General features: G+C 38.1%; 1 protein-coding gene across 1 annotated transcript; it reads right to left on the bottom strand.

The window, feature by feature from the left end:
- Nucleotides 1-236: 236 nt before the first annotated feature.
- Nucleotides 237-22240, bottom strand: EXTL2 (exostosin like glycosyltransferase 2; the record flags this gene model as incomplete). The annotated part of the gene is given in 5 exon segments (NM_001267005.1): nt 237-2295; nt 4646-4716; nt 5335-5762; nt 16225-16300; nt 22121-22240. Coding segments are annotated over 4 exon segments (993 nt in total). The 5' UTR covers nt 16230-16300; nt 22121-22240.
- Nucleotides 22241-22910: the final 670 nt, after the last annotated feature.

Genomic DNA, 22910 nt, shown 5'->3' with positions numbered 1-22910 from the left:
TTGGTTTCATAGTATTTGCTCTATAATATCTGAAAACATGATATGATTAACTTATGTGATGCTTAAGACAAGTTTAAAGACACAAGATGGGAAATAAAATCTGGGAATATTTTTTCATGGGTAATGTGGCTAATGTCTCTACCTTATTCTCAGCAAAATTTTAGAGTATCATATCTAGAAATGTGTAAGAACACCAATCACAAAAACATGAGTCTGCTTAGTTAACACAGAAAACATGGATGGCAAAAGTTTTTTATTTATCTGCTAGAGGAATCATAAGAGGCAAAAAAGTACTACCAATATTGGACAAAACAGATAATTGACATTATTGATTTTTAGTAACGTTCTAAGTTTCCTTGTTTTTGTTTTTTACAATCTGACTGCATTAAGATACATATACTCTTTAATGTAAAAAAGAAAAAAACATAATATACTGAACTAAATGCACAAAGACCTCATTATTGGAACATTAGCCATGATTATTTTAATATTCTCACAGCTTTGCAATTTTGAGAATATACTGGCATTATATAAGAAGAAGGAAGAGGAGAAGGAGGAAGAAGAGGGAAAGGAGGAGAAAGAGAAGGTGGTAAACAGAGGCCTAGTTAAGAATTCCTTGCCCTAGTAGTGAACAAGGACTAAACACAGACAATGGGTGGAACACAGATGCTAATTCACGTAACAGAGAGTAGACAACCTTAACAATGAACTGATGCAGACTCCCTATAGAATTCCTCTGTTATGACTGGGTTCTTGTTTTCTCCTCTTTGTATATAGTTGAAATTACATCATTATGAATAGTATCTTGGATCTTCTTTTTTTAAAGTTGTGAATGCAAGTGTTTGGCTTTGTAATACAACTTTTTAGTATCCAGAAGATAACCAGTGCTCTAACAATAAAGATCTTTTGATGCAAAGGGTTTTAACTTCTGCTAGTTCTTATTCACTCATTTTTTTCAGAAGGTTTTTTATACATTTCTTAAACAACACATACATTACGTAAAATATAAGAATTAATGTACATTCTCAAGGTCAGATTCAGTGACAAAATGCACTACCCGAATCTAGTAACACATTTACTCTTTGCTGCATGTAAGTTGCATATAAGAAATACAGGGTATATTGTTTTGTGATCCATGCAGTAAATGTTCACAAAAATCAAGCAAACAACTAGACGTTCTTCAGCTACTAAAATTAACTGTCCCAGTCACAAAATACTTCGCAAAGATAAAAGCACTCATGGTTACATGAAAACCATGCTGGACTGAGTTTGTCCTGGAAGAGCTGGTTGGCAGGGCCACAACGAAAGCACTGGCAGCTGCAAATTTTCCTCCTCATATGTGACTGAGACTATTCTCTTCTCACAAGGCTTTACCCCATACCACAGGCTTTTGCTGAAGAGGCATTTCAGGCTTCAAATTAAAACAATCGACCTTTAGTGAAAAAGCAGAGATACGCCTCTCTTGAGTTTCTGATCCTAGAAACAGCTTGCTGTAGGTCCTTAAGGCAAATGCCAGGAGTCAAAGAAACTGTAGAACAGTCTCAGGATGTAAACAATAAAATCACTGACCAAGGAGTTACATCCCTGGATGAAAACTCTTCATCTAAGACCTAACTGGATAAGACCAACTTCTTGGCTTTCAAAAGTAATGTGAATTTTATATCCTAGAAGCACTGCACATTTTTTCCTATTGTAGAGACTTCTGGAGTAGATAAAAGTTCATGATGTTGCTTAAAAAAATACATAGCATGGAGAAGCTACTCAAATGCCAAGCAGTTTTCAGGTTTGTTTTTGTTTGTTTTACTTTTATATTTTTCTTTTGTAGTTGGCATATGGAAAACCAAACTGGGAAATCATAATGTTGGAGTATTTTAAGGGCATGCTGCCATAGATATTCACAAGCTTATTTATACAATAAGACCTCTGCAGAGCATGCTCAGCTCGATGCCACATTCCAGAATAGCCACTGTTGGTTTCTTTTTCCAAATTGTCCATGTTTACAGGCTTCACAAATATCCCTGAAGTCTTCCCAATATGCTTGGCAATGATAAAATTCATGGCAATATCATCACAGTTTTGAGTATCATCTATCAAAGCATGGACAGCTGCAGGTTGCCTCTGAAAGAATTCAAGATATTTGCTATTGAAGAATGAGGCTCCAATCAGCACCATAGAGTACTGGTCACCATTTCCAGACCCTGGTGCTTGCATTTCAAAACCTCCATAACTGTAGATACCTGATGAAGTAGAGACATGCTTTCTAGGAACAAATCCTACAATTTGATCAGGAAATTGCTGAAAAGAGGGAAAAAGAACAATTAAGTGTCACATATTTTTAGAGACGATATAGTCAAAAAGGCAATGATTTGTTACAGAGAGAATGAAACTGATTTGTCAACTCTTCCTTATTCCTAGTTTCTACATTTCAGTTTTATTTAGCTCCAGGTAACTTCATAAATCTGTGTTCTGATATGTTTACACGTCAAATTGCATCACAACCCAAATATCTCTGAAAACAAATATTCTACCCTTACAAATGTTCTCCTAATTCAAACATTATCTGATATGAACAAATTCCAGTCACCAAAGAGTCCAATCCTTCAAAATCTGCCGCGAGAAAAGTTGAGTGCCTGAATGCTATTTATTGTAGGAGATAAGAGATAATGGGATCATTTTGAAAATTTGTTCTAATCTCTTAGGAGTATATAAAATTATCGATCTACATGTGTGACTATCTCTTTTTCATGTTGATTTTGATGTTCATAAAACTTACTGTTGATTTTAAGCAATGTTATATTTTATCCCATTTCAGCTTGGGTGTTTCCTTTTTCAAAAAAATGAGATAATATAAATAAATGTTTATATTTATCTATATAAAATAAATGTTTATATTACATATGTGAGAGAGATGCATCAGAATCTTTGATGAAAGGATAGATGGTAGATGAGCGTGACTAAAAATAAAACAACAGTCAGCAAACAAAAGAAAAAGACAAAAGCATGCGAAAGAGGTAAGAACTTATAGGGTTGAAAGTTTCATTCGCTCTCATAAATAATTTGAATTTCATTCATTTATTGAACAGATGCAGAACTAGGGATGCACACACACACAAAAGCAAATGAGGCTGAGTTAAATCCTATTTAAAAGCACTTACAGTCTAGAGAGGGTAGAGGGGTATGATACAGATATGCAAACAAGGAATTACAATACTGTGAGAAAGTTGTTAAGTGCAGCTGGGTAAATCCGATGGGAACATTGAGGGTAGAATGACAACCGTGTTGCTGGGAGGCAAAGGGCAAGGTCAGGGGATGGGGGATAAAGGCTAGGAGGCTTCAGAGAAGATGTGCTATTTACACAATCTAGGAGAATGAAAGAAATTTCACAGTTGGCTAGAGGCGGAAAAGGGAAAACACTAAAAGCAGAGGTAATGGGCAAATACAAAGACACAGATGAATGCCTACTCTAATCTTGCTTGCTTATACACAAACCTCAGATCATTACATTATGCAGGGTTTGGGTTGGACTGAATTTAAGTTGGTCAATGGATTGAAATTGTTTTTGATATTTTTATAAATAAAACCTGAAATCATATTTACATATCTTTAATTTATAGTTTACTCAGATGGTTCCAATTAACCACAGTCCCCATATTCTGCCTCCATTTTTACATTTCGGGCAAATTGATTTTTAAGCATCAATAGAAATCTCATAGTTGAAGTATTACATTAGAACTTTTTCCCCAAGAAGCTTTCATTTACAGCACTGGAAAAAAAAAAAACAAAACTGTTGATATGAAAAAAATTTCCATTTGTTGATCAGCACACTAGGCATTAAAAACTGAAGTTTTAAAAATGCTGATATCTGTTGAGTATTGTGATCACTTACCATTAATATCTAATGCTGTTATATCCCAAGAAGCTAATTTAAAGTTACCATGGTGTAAAGGAGATCATTTACTGGGTAGCACAGTGTTTAATTATTGGACACGGCTTCTAAGTATGTCTATGCAGTTCTGGTTTCAGGTAATGGTAGTGCAACTTGTAAAAGTTAGCTATTACTAACACATATTCAATAGGAGAGAACTGTTTTTATAGGATACTGAGCAATTTATGCCTGCTTATTCAAGCTAGGATTTAGGAAAAAACAAAACAAAACAAAACAAATCCCTCCTACCACAATGGTACATGGAAAATTATTACTGCAAAATTTCTAAACAATGCTCTCAGAACCAGGATTAAATTTTGTGGGGGTAACAAATACTTCCTTTTACAAAAAGTTACATACAATATTAATATAGAAATATACTTATCATTTGAGACACATGTCTGTGGTCTGGGCAAAATATCTCCTCATTCCAGCTTTTGCTGGACCACGTCATTTCCCCATTGTTCTCTGGAAGGCAGTTCTAGCTCTTTTCCCCAATATACCAAAATATAAATTAAATCTAGATAAAAGATACCATAACTTTCAGGTTGGCTGAACTAAGCTCAGGAAATCTTGATTAGCCTATAACAAATTCATCCATCTTTTAGATAAATATTATCTAAAATATTTTAGATAACTTCTATATTAACCATGTTGCCCTGGTTAAGTACTAGTCAAGATCTTATAAAGACGGTTTCATAAAGGAGACAGCAACATTACCTGCCAAACTGAGAAAGCAAAAACAAGGTCTGGGGTGCTGATGAGTGTGTCATCATCTACCATCAACACTGCTAAAATGAAAGGACAAAAATTTAAGTTGAATAGTTTGGAAATGAAAACAAAAGTAGTAAAATACGATAGTGTCTACATATATCATTCAAATGAAGTCTTTTCTGACCCCCAATAAGTAAATAAGCAATGTATTCTTGGGGAGATTTGTCCAGTAGAAAAAAAATTTTTGGTATCAAAACTGATTGTATAATTGCCTGAAGGGAAAATAATCAAGTAGTTATCATCCATCATCCTAGAAACTATTGGGCCTATAAATAAATAAAGTCAAGATTCTTTTAAGCAAATTGCAACCTCATGAAACTGTCAGGAATGGGAGGAAAAGAGGAGTGTCAAAAAAATATATTAAGCATAAGCTAAATGGCATCTTACTATCAACTGTAATGCAATAATATGTAATTATAGCATATCCTTTATTACAATATTAACCTCTTCGCCAGGAAACCACTTCTTGACATCTTGGAAATTGTCCCTCAAGCTTTCCAAAGTGCTTTCTTAGAACTAACTTCCTTCATTTTTCTCCGGACAGTTAAGACAAGCAGAAGGCCAGAAATTCACATGCCCGTCCCAGCTCTGGATAGTGGCAGCCCTTCCAGGCTGAGAACCCCACCGCAACTCACCACTGGTTTCCAGTTCAGGAAAGACCTGGAGTCGATTTCTCATCCTGTTTGCTGTCTGTTGTTTGAAGATCACAGGGATAGGGTGGGGCCCTAGAGAATTCCATAATTCATCTGGTGCCTTCTCTCCAATATTGTTCCATACCACAATCACTTTGTGCAGATTTGGTACAGCCTGATAATGATTTAAAAGTTTCAATAAGAGATCTGTTCTGTTGTACGTCTGCATTATGAGAGTAAAGGAGTCCATGGTGGACTTGCCCTGGGATTTTATTTCCCTACGCAACATGAGCATCTTGTCTTCTTTGACACTGGGAAGCAAGGCAGTCAAAGCACCAGCTACCAGTAATAATACGAGGATGACCACCAAAGAGAATCGAAGCACTCGAATCCCCATTACTCTCCCAGGAAGTTTGCAGATGTGGCAACACCTAGAGTAGAAATGGAAACAACATACAAATGTTAGCATTCTTACTAGTCCCTGTGTTTTCATGTTTTTTTCCAATGAGGAAAGATACCAATCTTACTTTAGTTGATTCAGATTCAGTTCTCCCTTCCTCCTCAATAAGGTAATTTGGCCTAAGAGATTTTAAAAAACCAGTTTAATACTTCCTGCCTTCTTGCCCTGCTTGTTATGCAGTTGCAGACAAAAGATGCTATACATATGAAATTGGAAAAATTAAGCATTTAAAAATTTGCCATCATTTTATCACTAAATCTCCAGAACTGAGATTATTTTTCAACTGGAATTTTATTTCCCTTAGTAATATATTAATTTCAAATCTACACTTCTGTAGTAGCAGACTTTTTCCCAAACAAAATCATACAGGCCATAATACACGAGGCAGCAAACAATTATGGTAGGTTTATTACTTATTAGGCCCTGTACTATGTGCTTCATCTACCACAGTATGTACTTATTCATTCAACAGATAGTTACTAAGCACTTACTTTGTGCCGCCACTGTTTCAGGTTCTGTGGATACAGCAATTAATGACATAGAAAAGGTGTCTGCTGTTAGTAGCAGAGGAGATGATAGGGAGAAACAGGTAACACAATAAACAAATTCAAAAGATAATCTGGGGTAGTGGGTATGAAGAGAATCTGTTTATAAAGAGAATAGATCAGAATAAGCAAGGGCCAGATTATGTGGGACCTCTGACCCTCATTAAAGAGTCTGGATTTTACTCTACGCCAGAAGAGAAGCCATTGGAGGGCTCTTGGATCTAATTTATTATTTATTATTGTGATTCCCATTTAATAGTTTAGATGCTTACAGAGATCAAATGACCTTCCCAAGATTACCAAGTAATTTCAGTACTAGTGCTAGGATTTCGAACAGGAAAATCTGCCCCCAGAGCCCAGGTTGTTCATGGGCTTGGGGGTGTATTGCCTGGCTTTACATCCAGGTTGAACTGAGGCACAGTCTTTGAGCTTCCACAACTCCCTTTCTCACAGTACAAATCACAAGGTATTATCAGCTATGTACTCTCCCATCTTCCTTATTGTACCTAGAGGGTCTTCCAGAGATAGCCATAGAACAGTAGTGGACAAATGGATAAGTACAGTCTAGCTATCCACTGTCAAAAAATTTTGTGGAATCAAATCCCTCGCTTATATGAGAAAAGGTTAAATCTCACAGACAGTTTTATAGATGCCTAAAACTCTTATTCCCTGGATTCCAATAACATTTCATTTCCATGCTTGCTGACTCCTACTGTAGTACTGTTGGCTTTCAATTATTTCTGTTTTTCAGTCTTCTGCTATTTCTGCATCTGATTCCAGGCTACTTACTCTTCCACAGGCTACCAGAAGCATTTTAGGTATGGTCCTTGTTTTGTACTTTGGCAACTGAGTCTTCACGCCATTTCAGCCTATCATGGATCTATTTTACTACTCTATTCAAGGGCAAAGCCAGAAGTGAGGAAAATGAACTATTCAAAGAAATTTACTGAAGAAAAGAAAGACTGGAAACAAAAACCAATCAGGAGTTTCTAAACAACATATTTAAAGCACCTTTAAGAAAAAAATAGACCTCTGAGAAAGAATAGATGAGATGTTATTCTTGGTGATCTTAATTAACCCATAGTCTATCCCTTTTCATCCCCACTTCTAGTACAATTTCTCTTCTTAGGCTATATGATAAACAGTTCCTCTCATCTATTGCCTAATACTGACAGATGTAAGACAGCTGGAAAAGACTTCTCACTGCTAACCACAGCTAAAGTATACTAACTGCAAAGAGCTACTGTTACTCTTCTTTTCGGTATAACACTGCCTCTGTACATTTTATTTTTGGTACTCCCCCTCTTCTTGGAAAAGTGAACTGTATGTATACTTACACAGTAATATCTAAGCTCTTGATTTCATGTCTCGCGGCTAAAGTTAGGCAACTGAAGCTAGGCCATCATTCCATAGGTAATTCTAAGACTGTAGTCTACATTTAGTTTGGAATAGAATAGAATAATCTTGGAATATTCTGTTCCAAACTAAATCTCATTTTACTTTCCTAATGATACCTATTCAACATTTTCTTTTTCACTGAGGAGACTTGGCAGTGGTTGGGTTATTGACCATCATATTCCTGTAAGCTTGTTTCATGTTGTGAGGTGCGTTTCATAATTGTAGAAAGTTTCCTCTCTATAGTTCAAGGACATAGAGAGATCATATATGCCATGTCTTTAACATTTTCCTTTGAAGTTTATGAGAATGGGGAATAGAGAATTGCAAGAAGGACAAGGGCATACTCTCCATGACGGGACAGCATGCTCAGGCATATGCAAGCAAAGGAAGAGTTTGTTCACAAGGACGAGGAGAAGATCATTGCCATTCAGCAGCTCTCACTTTTCAACAGTCCAGATTTGAAAAGCAATGTCACCTTTAGAGTAAGCTTTTGAGAGTGCTTTTAAGGGTATCTCTCCTGGACTTTCTCTGCAGCTTGTTCTATTAAAAAGAGCAATTTTGTGTTTCTGCTTCTATCATGGGCTCACTCTTAAGGTATAAATAAAATAAATTATTTTCAAGGTAACTTCAGCTTTTCTATGATTATTTTACAAGGATAGTAACTGAAAGCTTTAGTGTACCATATTTTCATTTTATGTACGCTCTTACTAAAACAACATGTACCATTAATGTGGTCAAAGACAAATCATTATGAATTAATAACCTTGGTTCAAAGTCCTTGAAAATCCTTTTAATACTGTATGAAAAGTAGGTCCCATAACAGATATTTTCAGTTCTACATAAAAATGACCAGTTATAAGAACTGAGAGTAAAGAGTCACTTTGACTAACTGTATTATAGTATACCATGATTAAGATCTTTATATTCATTTTCTGCAGCTGAGTAGGAATAGCATATTTTAAAACTTACATAGAAGTGTTTCTGATCTCTAGACACTATCTAGCAGTTTTAATCTAGAAAAAGTAATAAGATTAATTACTATAGCTTACTATAAATATACACTGTTGAAGACACTCATGAGTGACTGCTTCCCTCTCATGTATTCTTTTAAGTAGGAGTTTATCCCCTGTCTCTGTCATAGACAGTTCCTTCCAGATAGCTTCTAATCCCCCAATTTTACCTGTATCAGAAAGCTTTCAGGAGATATGAATAATTTATGTCTTTAGAAACATAGTGTAAATATTTCAGGTGGTATTTATTAAATAATGCAGCCCAATAAAATTATGTAAATTTTTTTAGTTTGCATAGTAAAGTACGAAGAGCAAGGACTTCATAGACAGTAGTGTAAGTGGCACACTGTACTTTAAGAATAGCTGAGATCTAGAACTCCATTGTAGGCCCATTAGAAAGAGCTTCAGTACAATTTGGAGAATAATGATGACTTTTTGGCTATACGGATCTCAGTTTTTAGCGTTCTTCTGTTCTTCTTTTAGAGAAAGAACCTATCATCTAATTTGCAGCTTTGAGCTCTGAATGAGAGATATGAGAAAAAACACATCTGGATGACCTAGATCGTACTTGGGAAGAACTAAGAAGTAAACATCAGCACCTCTCAGTTCTCTTGCCCTCAATTCCTAAACTTTCCCTTTAGGTTTTGGTTTTTCCTTTTTTATGTCCGTATATATTTGCTGACACCCTGCCTCATTCCAAAAAGGATCTGACAGCTCTTAGTCTATTCCCTTTCTGTCCTTCTCCCATCCCCATGACTACAGTAAATATAACTTAAAACAAAAATCCTTCCTCTTCTCCTTATCAACTAAAAAAATCCAAGATTTCCCCCAATGATATTTTCTGCACATTAATTCATTAGTTCTTTATAGGTAGAGAACACATCCTTTTAGTTATTTTGATACATTGTTACTTAGCGTCTTCTACACCAGAGGTCTCCAATTCCCAGGCTACACACCACTACTGGTCCCCAGCCTGTTAGGAACTTGGTGGCACAGCAGGAGGTGAGCAATGGGTAAGCAAGCATTACCATTTGAGCTCCACCTCCCGCCAGATCGGCATTAGATTCTCACAGGAGTGCAAACCCTATTGTGAACTGTGCATGTGAGGGATCTAGGCTGCATGCTCCTTATGAGAATTTAATGCTTGATGATCTGAAGTGGAACAGTTTATCCCAAAACCATTCCCCACCACCCGTCCATGGAAAAATTGTCTTTCACAAAACAGGTCCCTGGTGTCAGAAAGGTTGGGGACCGCTGTTGGGGATACAAAGGGTTTTCAACCGGGGATGATTTTGTCTTCCAGGGGATATTTGGCAAAGTCTGGAGATATCTGTCACAACTGGAGGGGAGATACTATTGCTATCTAGTGAGTAGATGTTGGGGATGCTGCTAAATATCCTACAATGCATAGGACAGCCCCCCATGGCAAAGAATTATCTGACCTAACATGGCAACAATGCCAAGGCTGAGAAACCCTGATCTACATATAGGTTGCCTAATAAAACACACTTAAATATCATGAGGAGGACTACTAGAGAGGTGGCTTCTGAAAATCCTACTGCTATTAGTTATACTCAAACAATAAAGGGCAAAGCCCTGTCTCTCAAACTGCCCCAGTAGGCCAAGCATGATGGCTCACATCTGTAATCCCAGCACTTACGGGGGAAAAGGCAGGATACTGCCTGAGCCCCAGAGCTTGAGACCAGCCTGGGCAATGTCTTGAGACCCCATCCCTACAAATAAATTAAAAAATCAGTCATTGGTAGTGGTGCATGCCTATAGTCCCAGCTACTCAGGAGGCTGAGGCAGGAGGATAGCTGGCGCCAAGAGGTTGAGGTTGCTGCAGTGAGCTGCGATTGCACCACTTCACTCCTGCCTGGGGGACAGAGTGAGACCCCACCTCATAAAAAACAAAAAACAAAAAAACACAACAAACTAAAAACTACTGTCCCAATAATTACATAATTATATGACTTATTGCACAAACACAGAAACTCAGAGAGTTGAAAGGGACTTCAGAGCCCTCCTTAACCAGTTTCCTTGTTTCACAGATAAAGAACTCAAGGTCCAGGGATAAGGAACTTGCCCAAGGTCATGCAGTTGCATGTGGCTAATCAGCAGCAGAACCAGTGGAAGACTCTAAACCTCCTGATGGCACAGTCCACAACTCTTTCCACTAGGTTATGGTAAATTCTGCACGGATGTGTCAAAAAATTAATAAGCAAGACTGTCACTAAGGTACCTGCAAAATAATATAAAAATTTATACTTGTTATGTTGGAGTTTTTTTTAGTAGCTTTAAGGAGATCACATACCCATTTACATTTACCCATTTAAAGTATACAGTTCAGTAGCTTTTAATATAATCACAGAGTTTTGCAACCATCACCACAATTTAATTTTAAAACATTTTCAATGCCCCAGAAAGAAACCCCAGACCCATTAGCAGTCACTCCCCATTTTCACTTCCGTTAACCCCTGACCTCCATCCCAGCCCCAGAAAACCACTAATTTACTTTCTGTCTCAGTGGATTTGCCCATTCTGGATATTTCATATGAATGGAATCATAGAATATATGACCATTGTATCTGGCTTCTTTCACTTAGCATAATGTTTTTGAGGTTCATCCATGCTGTATATATCATGAGGCATGTATCAGTACCTCATTTTTTTTGTTGCCAAGTAACATTCCATTCTATGGATAGACCACATTTTCTTCATTCATCAGTTAATGGATGTTTGAATTGTTTCCACATATTGGCCATTCTGAATAATGCTGCCATGAACATCCATGTACAAGTTTTTGTGTGAACATACGGTTTCATTCCTCTTAGGTGCTTACCTAAGAGTAGAATTGCTGGGTCATTATGTCAGTAATATTTAAATATATGAGAATTGAAGTAGCTTTTGAAAGAGCATTATTTGAAATTATAAGTAATTTTCTTAAATGTGGACATAGAATAAGAAAGTAAATAATACATAGTCTATTAAATAACAGTACAAATTCTGTCATGGATGTCTTTAAATGGACCAGGCAATTTGAATTTCCAAAGATGTGCTATAGAGTTACTTACTACATAATCTATCAAAGTTCCCTAGAAGAAACACTGTTGAAGGATTCTTTTCTCAAGGCTAGTTCCTTCAGACTGGAAAGCAATAATTATCCAGAGAGAAGTTGAAAACAAATATGCCAGTGCACAGCGTGAACGAAGATTATGTTCTCTGACTCATAAGGTAGAAAAGCAATGAGCAATGTGGTGTTGTACAATGAGAAGCTGTCATTTTCATTTTGATGCCACAGATGGTAGAAGAAAGATAACTATTCTGCCATTTCACTATATTTGCCTCACACTGTCCAGATTGTTTCTCCTCTGGCTCATCTTCCAGAATATTTACTTGCCTATAAACTGATGAATATAGAATATAGATGCTCAGAAAAGGGGCCTCAGCTGCCAAGAGATAAAATCATTCCAAGGTGGAATACAGAGGCCAATGCAGAACCTGGGCTGATGCACGTAAGAGGATGCAAGAAGAAAGTTGGAAGAGACAGCTCTACAAACAATGACCAGTTTCTGACCAGGTTTACGGCATGCAGATAACCAACACTGTTTAAACTGAGGCAAAGGGGCATGTGGTGCCATATTCCAAAAAGACATTTCCCCTCACTGGTACCCACATACAGTGAACCGATCCACGACTCCGTGTATTGGTACATGCTATTTTCTCTACTTCAAAGTCCTTCTCTCTCTCTATCTGACAAACTCCTACTCCCTACCCCTCAAATCTCTTTCAAATATCACGTCTCCTATGTTTCCCTCACCACTCTCCACCCTAAGTATTCCAGTGAACTCTGATCACTGTGTTTCTAGTTCTTGTTTTCAGGTATTTCAACTATTGACTGTTCTTTGTCTGTTTTTGTTTTCAGTCTTAACGTATCTTGAGGGAAGTTTCTGTCATTCTTTACAACCCAGAACAGTGTCTGGCCCATTTTTTGACTAAGTGCTCACAACACGATAGTTGATTTAAATGAGGGAATTTATGTCTAAATTGTCCAAAATGTCAATGAATGCCTGAAACATTAACAGATAAACTCAGATTAAATACAAATTAAGGCCCAATTAAGACTAGACAGTACCAAAGCAACTGTTCCCTACATAGAAGAGCTGGGTCATCACCTATCTGGTGACTAGAAGAGCGTGTCATGAAATGTGACCTCAAACACAGACCACACAGGCCCCCTTTCTACGTGCAGTTCTGTGGCTAAGTCACTTGATAAACAAAAGATGTCTCAGATTTCTGATTTTTTTCACATCTTTTCAAAGATATTCTGCATTAAAATATATTTGAACATCCCTGTTTCTATGAAAGCTCTTGGTGAATGAGTGATTTGCCTCGGTGGAAAAGCATCATCTGATGAATAATATCATCACTGTGAATTTCCCCAAGGAAGTTTAGCAGGTCATGATAACCAGAAGCTATATTACTTAATCCGGCAGGCAGCATACATGATTTAAGCACACAGAAAATGTCTTACTTGGTTGAGGAAAGAAAATTTAGTTTGGGTTCAGAAAGTGACAAAAACTACAGACGTCATGACAATTGGCAGAAAAAGAAAACTAAGTCAGAACACCACACAACTCAATCAATATTGCCCATGGTAAGCTTCTTCCATTAAAATTATAAGCAGCATAAACTAGAATTTATTTCATTGCAAAATACAAAATGCCAGAAATGGTACATGAAAGGTCACTTTTCTTCACAAGTCTTTTCCAGGTGCTATACAAGATTCTGGGAAGAGTTTTTGACGTAAGGTTTTTATCCACATTCAGGAAAGTCATTCTTTTCATTGTTGTTTTAGAAATGTCATACAGCTTTTCTCATTTTCTACCAGTTCATGCTCTCCTTCCTAAATGATTTCCCCTCCCTTTTTCCTAAGGAGCTCTTCTATTCTTACAAGGTTCTTCTTAACTCCTGTTACTTTTTTCACAAGTCTAAAACAAAATAATTTAAATTAGTTTGTGTTAATAATAAATATAGTAGTAAAGGCAGGAATAGGAATAGATTTATAATAATAAAAGAGTCCATGTAGTGTCACAGATTCATCTTGTGATCTTGTGTTTATGGCCAATTCCAGTGATACGAATGGATCATTTAGATGACTACAATCTGAATCAACTGTGTTACAGACTAGTTATTAGGGTGGAAGTGATCCATCTTTTCTATTGACAATAGAACTGGCTATACATATATATGATTGTTGATAGCCAATTTAAACTTTGTTATTTAGAAGGCCTACTCCTGCCCTTATTACACTTGTTAGACTACAGTTCTGAAACAATTGCTAAAAGATTGAGAAGTAGCTACATGAACTTCAATATCTTAAATAGAATGATGTTGCTGCAATAGGTCATTTAGCACTGCAAGCTGTGAGGAAAGCATCTCTGTGCTGATTACATTAAATATCAAGTCTTCCTTCTGGCAACCAGGTTGAGTAAGCCATTTCTTAACAGGTAAATCAGGCTAGAATGAACAAGGGCAGCACTGAAAATGGGATATCAGACACTAAGTACCTGTGTTTCTATTTCCCTCCTCAATCCTAAGCTCCTATGCACTGCAAAAGCTGCTCATCCGTCCTACCATTTTCTAGTTTTCCTCTTCCCCTTTCCTATACAAAGGATCTTATTCCTTCTCAACAATGCTTCAGGCAGTTATTATCAATGAACTAGAGTTTGCTTTGTTATCACTTATTTACAGGGAAATAACATAAATATTATGCATAAAGTTATTTTAAAGCACCACTTGCTTCCTTCAATCCAGCTATTTGCTACTGAGGTAGACAATGAGGCCCTTTCTACTTTCAAACTGTGCAGGTCTGAATTATGCTAGATAAAAGTTCTTTCTAGCTTTGCACCTATCTCCTGGAATAGTCAATTAATTATAGCTATTGATGATGATGATGATGATGTTTGGAGATGACCAATTCCATGGACATATATTAGGGCAGGAGTAAGAGTGGCCTTATTCCTAAGAAGAACATATCCATGACTCATAGGATCCAAGGAGTCAACACATCCTAAGAGGAAAGCCTAGAAATAGAAAAGCATTTTTAGCTCAGTACAGTGCCATGCAAAATTAGTTCTAGAAATGGGTCAAAAAGAAACCAAGTACATCTGCAAATATTGTACTTTTACCGTTCCAGGATACTGGAGATTTTCATTTGAATCTCTGTTTTGTCAGACAACAGATCCCTGTTCTGTTCTATAGAACCCTTTCTCTTTTATCCAATATTGGTTTTCAGCCATAAACTCACTTTCCAAAATCACTTCTGTAAGAGAAATGGATTTCATACAGATGAATTATGGCTTATAAATATTTTTAGGTATCGAACCTAAGATGGAAGCAATGCCACTTCATGTGAACTTTCTTACTTTATTAGGGGAAGGTCAAAATATCCAGCAAATATTTATAGGTATTTACCATGTGCCCAGCACTATAAGTGCTAGGGATGGTAGTCAGCAAGCAGAACCAATTCCTGCTCTCACAGAGCTGAGCATTACTAATGAAAGTTGTCAGAGCTCTCCCTGCTTCATGTTATAGATTACCTCAAATTGATGTTTCAAATTTTGCAGACAGGACATCTGAGATTGAGAATATAGTATTAAATGATTTTTCCTGAGCCACAGAAAGAATGGCAAGTCCAAATCAAACGCTCGACTCTCTCACTTGAGCCACATGGTATTTTCTCTGTCTTCTGAATAGTCTCTATTTCCAGCTTTGTTCTGGTCTATAAGAATATTCAACTCTATAGGTACTGACTTCATTCTGGAACCTGGACTACTATTTCAATGGACCTAAGAGAGGTCTCTCAGTATTTTCTAAGATTTTGGTTTAACTAAGAACTATTGTTTCCAAAGAAATAAAACCAACTCTAGAGGAAATAATTTTTCTCAGACAAAGTACTGGTATTTCACCCATGTTCATTGTGGCCTTATTTGTAAAAGCCAAAAGGCAGAAGCCACCTAACGGTCAAGTGACAGATGAACGAATAATACATTCAGAAAATGTGACACATAGGCATAAAAGAGTATTATTATTCTGTTTTTACAAATTAGGGAATTCTGATACATGCCACAACATAGATGAATCTTGAAGACATTATGTTAATTGAAATAAGCAGTCACAAAAAGACAAATACTGTATGATTCCATTTATTATGAAGTACCTAGGAAAGTCAAATTTATAGAAACAGAAAGAATGGCAGTTGCCAGGGGCTGGGAGTAGGAAGAAATGGACAGCTGTTTTTCAGTGGGTATAAAGTTTCAGTTTTACAAGACAAAAAAGTTCCAGAGATCAGTTGCACAACAATGTGAAAACAGTTAACACTACTAAACTATATACTTAAAACCCGTTAAGATGATAAATTTTATGTTATATGTATTTTACAACAATTAAACAAAAGCCAAAAAATATTGGTACCTACCTCATTGTGTTGAAGTTTAATTTTAAAAAAAATTCCTTATGTCTTCAGTGACTGATAGAAGCAGGCTCTCTGGTCACTATTAAGAGAAATCAAAGAATTTTCTGTGATGTTTCTGTCAGCAGGAAATTAAAACAAAACAAAACAAAAAAACAGTGCTTTCAATGCCATTGTCCATAAGACTTGAGTTATTTTAGAAATTAAAATTTGTTATTCCATCTTTTAAAAATTATATTTAGGCAATGAGGTAGATGATGACTTCCAGTGAGGTTGGTGCTGTATTTTGGTTTTCATCTTTCTATTGAGGGTTGTATTAGTCTGTTTTCACACTGCTACAAAGAAATACCCCAGCCTGGGTAATTTATAAAGGAAAGAGGTTTAATTGACTCATAGTTCCACATGGCTATGGAGGCCTCTTATGATCATCATGGAAGGTAAAGCAGGTACCTTCTTTGCAAGGGGGCAGGAGAGAGTGAGTAAGCACAGGAAAAAACTGCCACCATCAGATCTTGTGAGAACTCACTCACTATCACAAGAACAGCATGGGAGAAACTGCCCCCATCATCTTATCACCTCCCACTGGGTCCCTCACACAACAAGTGGGGATTATGGGGATTACAATTCAAAATGAGATTTGGGTGGGGACACAGCCTAACCATATCATTCTACCCCAGCCCTTCCCAAATTTCATTTCAAAACACAATCATGCCTTCCCAACAGTTCCCCAAAGTCTTAACTCATTCCAGCATTAACCCAAAAGTCCAAGTCCAAAGTCTCTTCTGAGGCAAGGCAAGTCCCTTCTGCTTAGGAGCCTGTAAAATCAAAAGCAAGTTAGTTCCTTCAAAGATACAGTGGGGGTATAGGCACTGGAAAAATATTCCCATTCCAAATGGGAGAAATAGGCCAAAAAAAAAAGGGGGGGGCCTACAGGCCCCATGCAAGTCCAAAATCCAGTGGGGTGGTCATTAAATCTTAAGGTTCTTAAATAATCTCCTTTGACTCTGTGTCTCACATCTAGAGCATGCTGATGCAAGAGGTTGGTGCTCAGGGTCTTGGGAAGCTCTATCCTGTGGCTTTTCAGGGTACAGCCCCCCTCCTGGCTGCTTCCATGGGCTGGCATTTGAGTGTCTGTGGCTTTTCCAGGCACACAGTACAAGCTGTCTGTGATCTACCATTCTGGGGTCTGGAAGATGGTTGCCCTGTTCTCACAGCTCCACTAGGCAATGCTCCAGTGGGGACTTTATGTGGGGGCTCCAACCCCACATTTCCCTTCCACACTGCCCTAGCAGAGGTTCTCCATGAGGGCTCTACCCCTGCAGCAAACTTCTGCCTGGACATCCAGGCATTTCCATACATCCTCTGAAATGCAGGCAGAGGTTCCTAAACCTTAATTCTTGACTTCTGTGCACCCACAGGCTCAACACCATGTATAAGCTGCCAAGGCTTGGGGCTTGCACCCTCTGAAGTAATGTCCTGAGCTGTATGTTGGCCCCTTTTAGCCACGGCTGAGACGCAGGGCACCAAGTCCCAAGGCTGCACAGAGCAGGAGCGGGCCCTGGGCCCAGTCCATGAAACCATTTTTCCCTCCTACACCTCTGGGTCTGTGATGGGAGAAATTGCTGTGAAGGTCTCTGACATGCTCTGGAGACATTTTCCCCATTGTCTTGGTGATTAACTTTAGGCTCCTCGTTACTTATGCAAATTTCTGCAGCTGGTTTGAATTCCACCCCAGAAAATGGGTTTTTCTTTTCTATCATATAGTCAGGTTGCAAATTTTCCTAACTTTTATGCTCTGCTTCCCTTTTAAACATAAGTTCCAAATTCAGATCATCTCTCTCAAGTTCAAAGTTCCACCGATCTCTAGGGCAGGAGCAAAATGCCACCAGCCTGTCTGCTATGCTAAAGCATAACAAGAGTGACCTTTGCTCCAGTTCCCAATAAGTTCCTCATCTCCATCTGAGATCACATCAGCCTGGACTTCACTGTCCATATCACTATCAGCATTTTGGTCAAAACCATTCAACAAGTCTCCAGGAAGTTCCAAACTTTCCCACATCTTCCTGTCTTCTGAGCTCTCCAAACTTTTCCATCCTCTACCCGTTACCCAATTCCAAAGTCTCTTCCATATTTTGGGGTATGTTTATAGCAATGCCCTACTCTCTGCAGTACCAACTTACTTCACCAGGTAAAAAACTATGAGCTGCTGAGGTGCTTGCTGAAAGAAAAGGGAATATAGAATGGGTAGAAGAAGGTAGTGATGAATACCAGCTATGACCACATGACCAGCTGCAGAAACTAGGACTGTAATTGTCATGAGTTTTCCTCCTTATTTTGTTAAGAATACGTTTATAAATGTATACACTTGTACTAAGAATATATCTTTATTTCCCCTCTTTTTCCTGTATCATGTGACATTTATTGACATCATATCAGCATTTAAGTGTTGTTAACTTTATGTAATAGCATTTAGGTTAAGGATTAGTATGCTTCCAGTTGTATAAAGGATAGCTGTATTGTTAGGTGTAATTATGACTGTATTGTTGTTTTTATGTAACCATGTAAGGGTTCACCTTGCCTACTGCCTAGACAGAACGAATTTATCAAGACAGGGGAAATGCAAAAGAGAAAGAGTAATCTATGCAGAGCCAGTTATGCAGGAGACCAGAGTTTTAGTGTTACTCAAGAGCCTCCTGAAAAACTCAGGGATCAGAGTTTTTAAGGATAATCTGTTGGGTAGGGGGGTCAGTGAGTTGGGAGTGCTGATTGGTTGACTCATGGATGAAATCTTAGGGAGTTGAAGCTGTCCTTTTATGCTGAGTCAGCTCCAGGGTGGGGGCCACGGAACTGATTGGCAGGTCCAGGTGGGGCCATCCAGTTATCAGAAATTCAAAAACCTGAAAAGATATCTCAAAAGGCCAATCTTAGGTTCACAATAGTGATGTTATATTCAAGAGTAACTGGAAAAGTTGCAAATCTTATGATTCCTCTGGAATAATGGCTGGTAATATTTAGAATTCCAGCCCCTCTCATCCTAACTTGGTGCCTGGTAGCCTTTCAATCATTTTACAAGAACAGTTTAGCTTTGGGGAAGGGCTATTATTTAAACTATAAACTAAATTCCTTCCCAAGGCTAGTTTGGCTTATGTTCAGGAATGGACAAGGACAGTTTAGAGGTTAGAAGCAAGATGGAGTTGGTTAGGTTTGATATCTTTCACTGTCATAATTTCCTCAGTTACAATTTTTGCAAAGGCAGTTTCATTTATTTGGAGATTAGGTATGATTTTGAGAGATGTGTATGGGTTCAAGTTGACAAGGGATGGACTTGTGAAGGTTAGTATTGTCAACTTCATTGAATTAAAAGATGTAAAGTATTGTTTATAGGTGTATTTGGGTGTTTCTCGGTGTTGCCAGCAGAGATTAACATTTGAGTCAGTGGATTAGGAGAGGAAGACCCACTCTCAGGAAGACCCACTCACAATGTGGGTGGGCACCATCCAATCGGCTGCCAGCATGGCTAGGAAAAGCAGGCAAAAGAAGGCAGGAGAAGCTGACTTGCTGAGTTTTTGGGCTTCATCTTTCTCCTGTACCGGATGCTTCTTGCCCTCGAACATTGGAGTCCAAGTTCTTTGACTTTTGGACTATTGGACTTACACAAGTCATTTGTCAGGGGCTCTCAGGCCTTTGGCCACAGACTGAAGGCTGCACCATCGGCTTTCCTACCTTTGAGGTTTTGGGACTCTGATTGAGCCACTACTGGCTTTCTTGCTCCTCAACTTGCAGATGGCCTATTGTAGGACTTCATGTTGTGATCGTTTGAGTAGTTCTTTTTAATAAACTCACTTTCATATACACATCTATCCTATTAGTTCTGTCCCTCTAGAGAACCCTAATACAAGGATCTGGAAGCAAAATAAATGCACACGATCCCAACTATCTAATGTTACACATTTGAAACCAGAGGATGTATGCCATGGAGCAAAACATCTGAACATGTTAGCAATTTGCACTTGTATCCAATTTCTAGATTTATATGAATTTGTATTCTTATGTACCTTTACAACTCTTTCTTCACCAACAGTTCCCAGGGCACTCAATCTGAAGCATCTAAAAGGGTCAAATAGGGTTGCAGACAAATGCCAGGGTTGATTACTGAGGAATGACAGATAGCATCTTTCCTATTCCTTGCTGACCATTGCCCAAAAGGAGCTGGAACCATGACTGGGATGAGCTTCTGCCCCTTAATTCCCTCTGTTGTCATTTCTCAGAATCCTTAATCACATGTCTGAGCAGCTGGGGTTTTTCCACCCATAGAGTCTGCATAGCTAACCCAATGCAATTAGTTGGTAGGAGATGATACAAAAACGTATTTTAAAGTTCAGGGTAGAAATCCATTTTTTAGTTTAAAAACATTCAATAGTATATGTATGTTATGATCTTATAAACCTATTTAATCTTGTAACATACAAAGGAATTAAGAATTCTGATTGGTGACTTGCAAGATACTGACCATTTGAACAGAGTGGAAGAATCATTTTTGATTTTCCAATACAACATATTGAAAGGGCAAAAGGAATGGCTTGGTATATATAGAAAGACTTAGTGATAGCTGTCCCTCCACACTGCTCCAAGGACATCCCTTGTATACATTTTAAACATCACAGAGTTCTAAAATACTGGACTGATTTGCCTGTTACAACCCCCCTCTCTTCACAACTTCTCTCCATAAAATTCCTCCAGGGAAATAACTTTCAATTTATCTGGCTTTGTATCCCCAGTGCCCAGCACAGAGCGTGGCACATAGAAGACATTCATTAAATGACTGTTGAATGAGTGAAAGAAACAAATTTGATATGACAACAAAGACAGGTTAACATATGTGGGACAAACATTATTTCACAATGACAGAAGAAGTGAGAGACAGCCTAACGTTTTTCACTCAGAGAACTTTTCCTGATTTAAATAGTGTCCACCCACACTTTTATATTGCAAATAAAATGTCTTTTGTTTTAAATTTGGTCATTATGCTCTTCAAGACTGGAAGATGTGAAGACATCACTGTCACTTTTTGAAAGGAGAAGGTCCTCATGGAAATACCTATCATATATCTTTGGGGGTGGGGAGTGGGGGAATTGGGAGTCTCTGGAAACTGATGTAACTGAAATTAAACTTCAATTTCTCGTATCCGTTTCAAAACTATTTGAAAACGGGTAATGTAGGTTTCTTCATAAACCAGTTAAGCAATTTCTGATTTGTAGCAATACAGTATAAAATATAGGACTTATTTTCAAAGGCAGAATACAAAAAAGTTCAAAATGCAGCTGACCTTGATGAGTTAGGATTATGCTGGAAATCAGTTGCTAAAATTTAATTACATCTATTACTTCCTGCTCTTTACCCCAAGTTAAAGCATATTGAATAAGGGCATTTTTGAGAAAAATCCAATTACCACAGAATTATTTATCTTTAAACTATCCAGTTTGCACCTAATTAATTTTTCCTCAGTAGTGCAGTAGAGTAAAATTCACGCTCTACTGCTAATACAAAAACTTCCTTCCAAAAAAAGAGTAAATGCTACTAATTTTAAATATTTCTACATTTAAATTAAAAGAATGAAATATATGCTAACAAAGGCAAAGACAAATTACTCTTCCCAGAACTTACTTCTGAAACCTAGCTGTTTTTACACAGTTTTAATTAACATTAACATTTTTCAAAATTGTAGAATAAGTACATATTTTCAAAAACAAAACTACAGAATTACTACCCCATACACACACACAAAGTTTCAAGAACGAGAGCAAAACATGCATATATCCTCACTGCAAAAAAAAAAAAACAAAACAAAACAAAACAAAACAAAAAACCATTAACACTGGAGCATTTTGCTGTGTCTCCTTACCTCGAGTGCAGTAGATTGCAGTAAGGCCAGCCGATTTATTTCCTTGCAGCTTGGTTATCACAAAACGGAAGGGGCGTATCGTTCGCTCATTTTTTTTTTCCCCCTAAACCAAGCAGCGTGCATCTATCCTTCCCCATTCGCTGGATTAACAACCTGGAAAAAGCGCCGCCCGCAAAGTGAGCGCCTGGAGCAGGGGACAGTCCCCGAGTGGCCGCCCCTCCCTTTCGGTGACGCTCCACTTCCTGTTAGCCTAAAAGGCATTCCCAAGAAGCTCGGTTTTGTAGTTTCCAGCCCACCTCCGAAAGCCAATCCTTTCCCCCATTTCTTCTCCAAGGTAACAACTTTTAATCATTCACGTGACGGACCACCTGCCCTCAGCCAAACAACTTCCTGGGAAGGCGCCCGAAGGAGCGTTCCCATCCACCGCGGGTGCCCTGTAAAGGCCAGTGGGGCTCTCTTCCCCGCGCTCCGCACGCCCTCGCATCCCACCGAGGCGCCAGCTTCTGCCTGCACGTTGCTGAAACTGGGCCTGGAAGTTCTGGCAAGAGTTACAGCGGCGGCCGTTGCCCCGAGGATGACCTGGAAGCGAAAGGGACCTGCACGAATTCTAGAATTTCAGGTTTCCGTGGGTTGAGATTTTACAGGAAACAATGCATTAACCAAATCTAAAAATAAAACAAACACGTCTGGTAGGACCTACCATTAAACAGCTTCCTTTCTATAACACGTTTAACAGCCTTTGTTTTGAAAGACATTGATTGATGCCAGGCGTGGTGGCGCGCGCCTGGGG

This window comes from Macaca mulatta, chromosome 1 (genome assembly GCF_049350105.2).
Source record: "Macaca mulatta isolate MMU2019108-1 chromosome 1, T2T-MMU8v2.0, whole genome shotgun sequence".
In the NCBI taxonomy this organism is placed as follows: Eukaryota; Metazoa; Chordata; class Mammalia; order Primates; family Cercopithecidae; genus Macaca; species Macaca mulatta.
The sequence above is the reverse complement of the archived record's forward strand: the minus strand, read 5'-3'. Positions and strand labels throughout refer to the sequence as shown.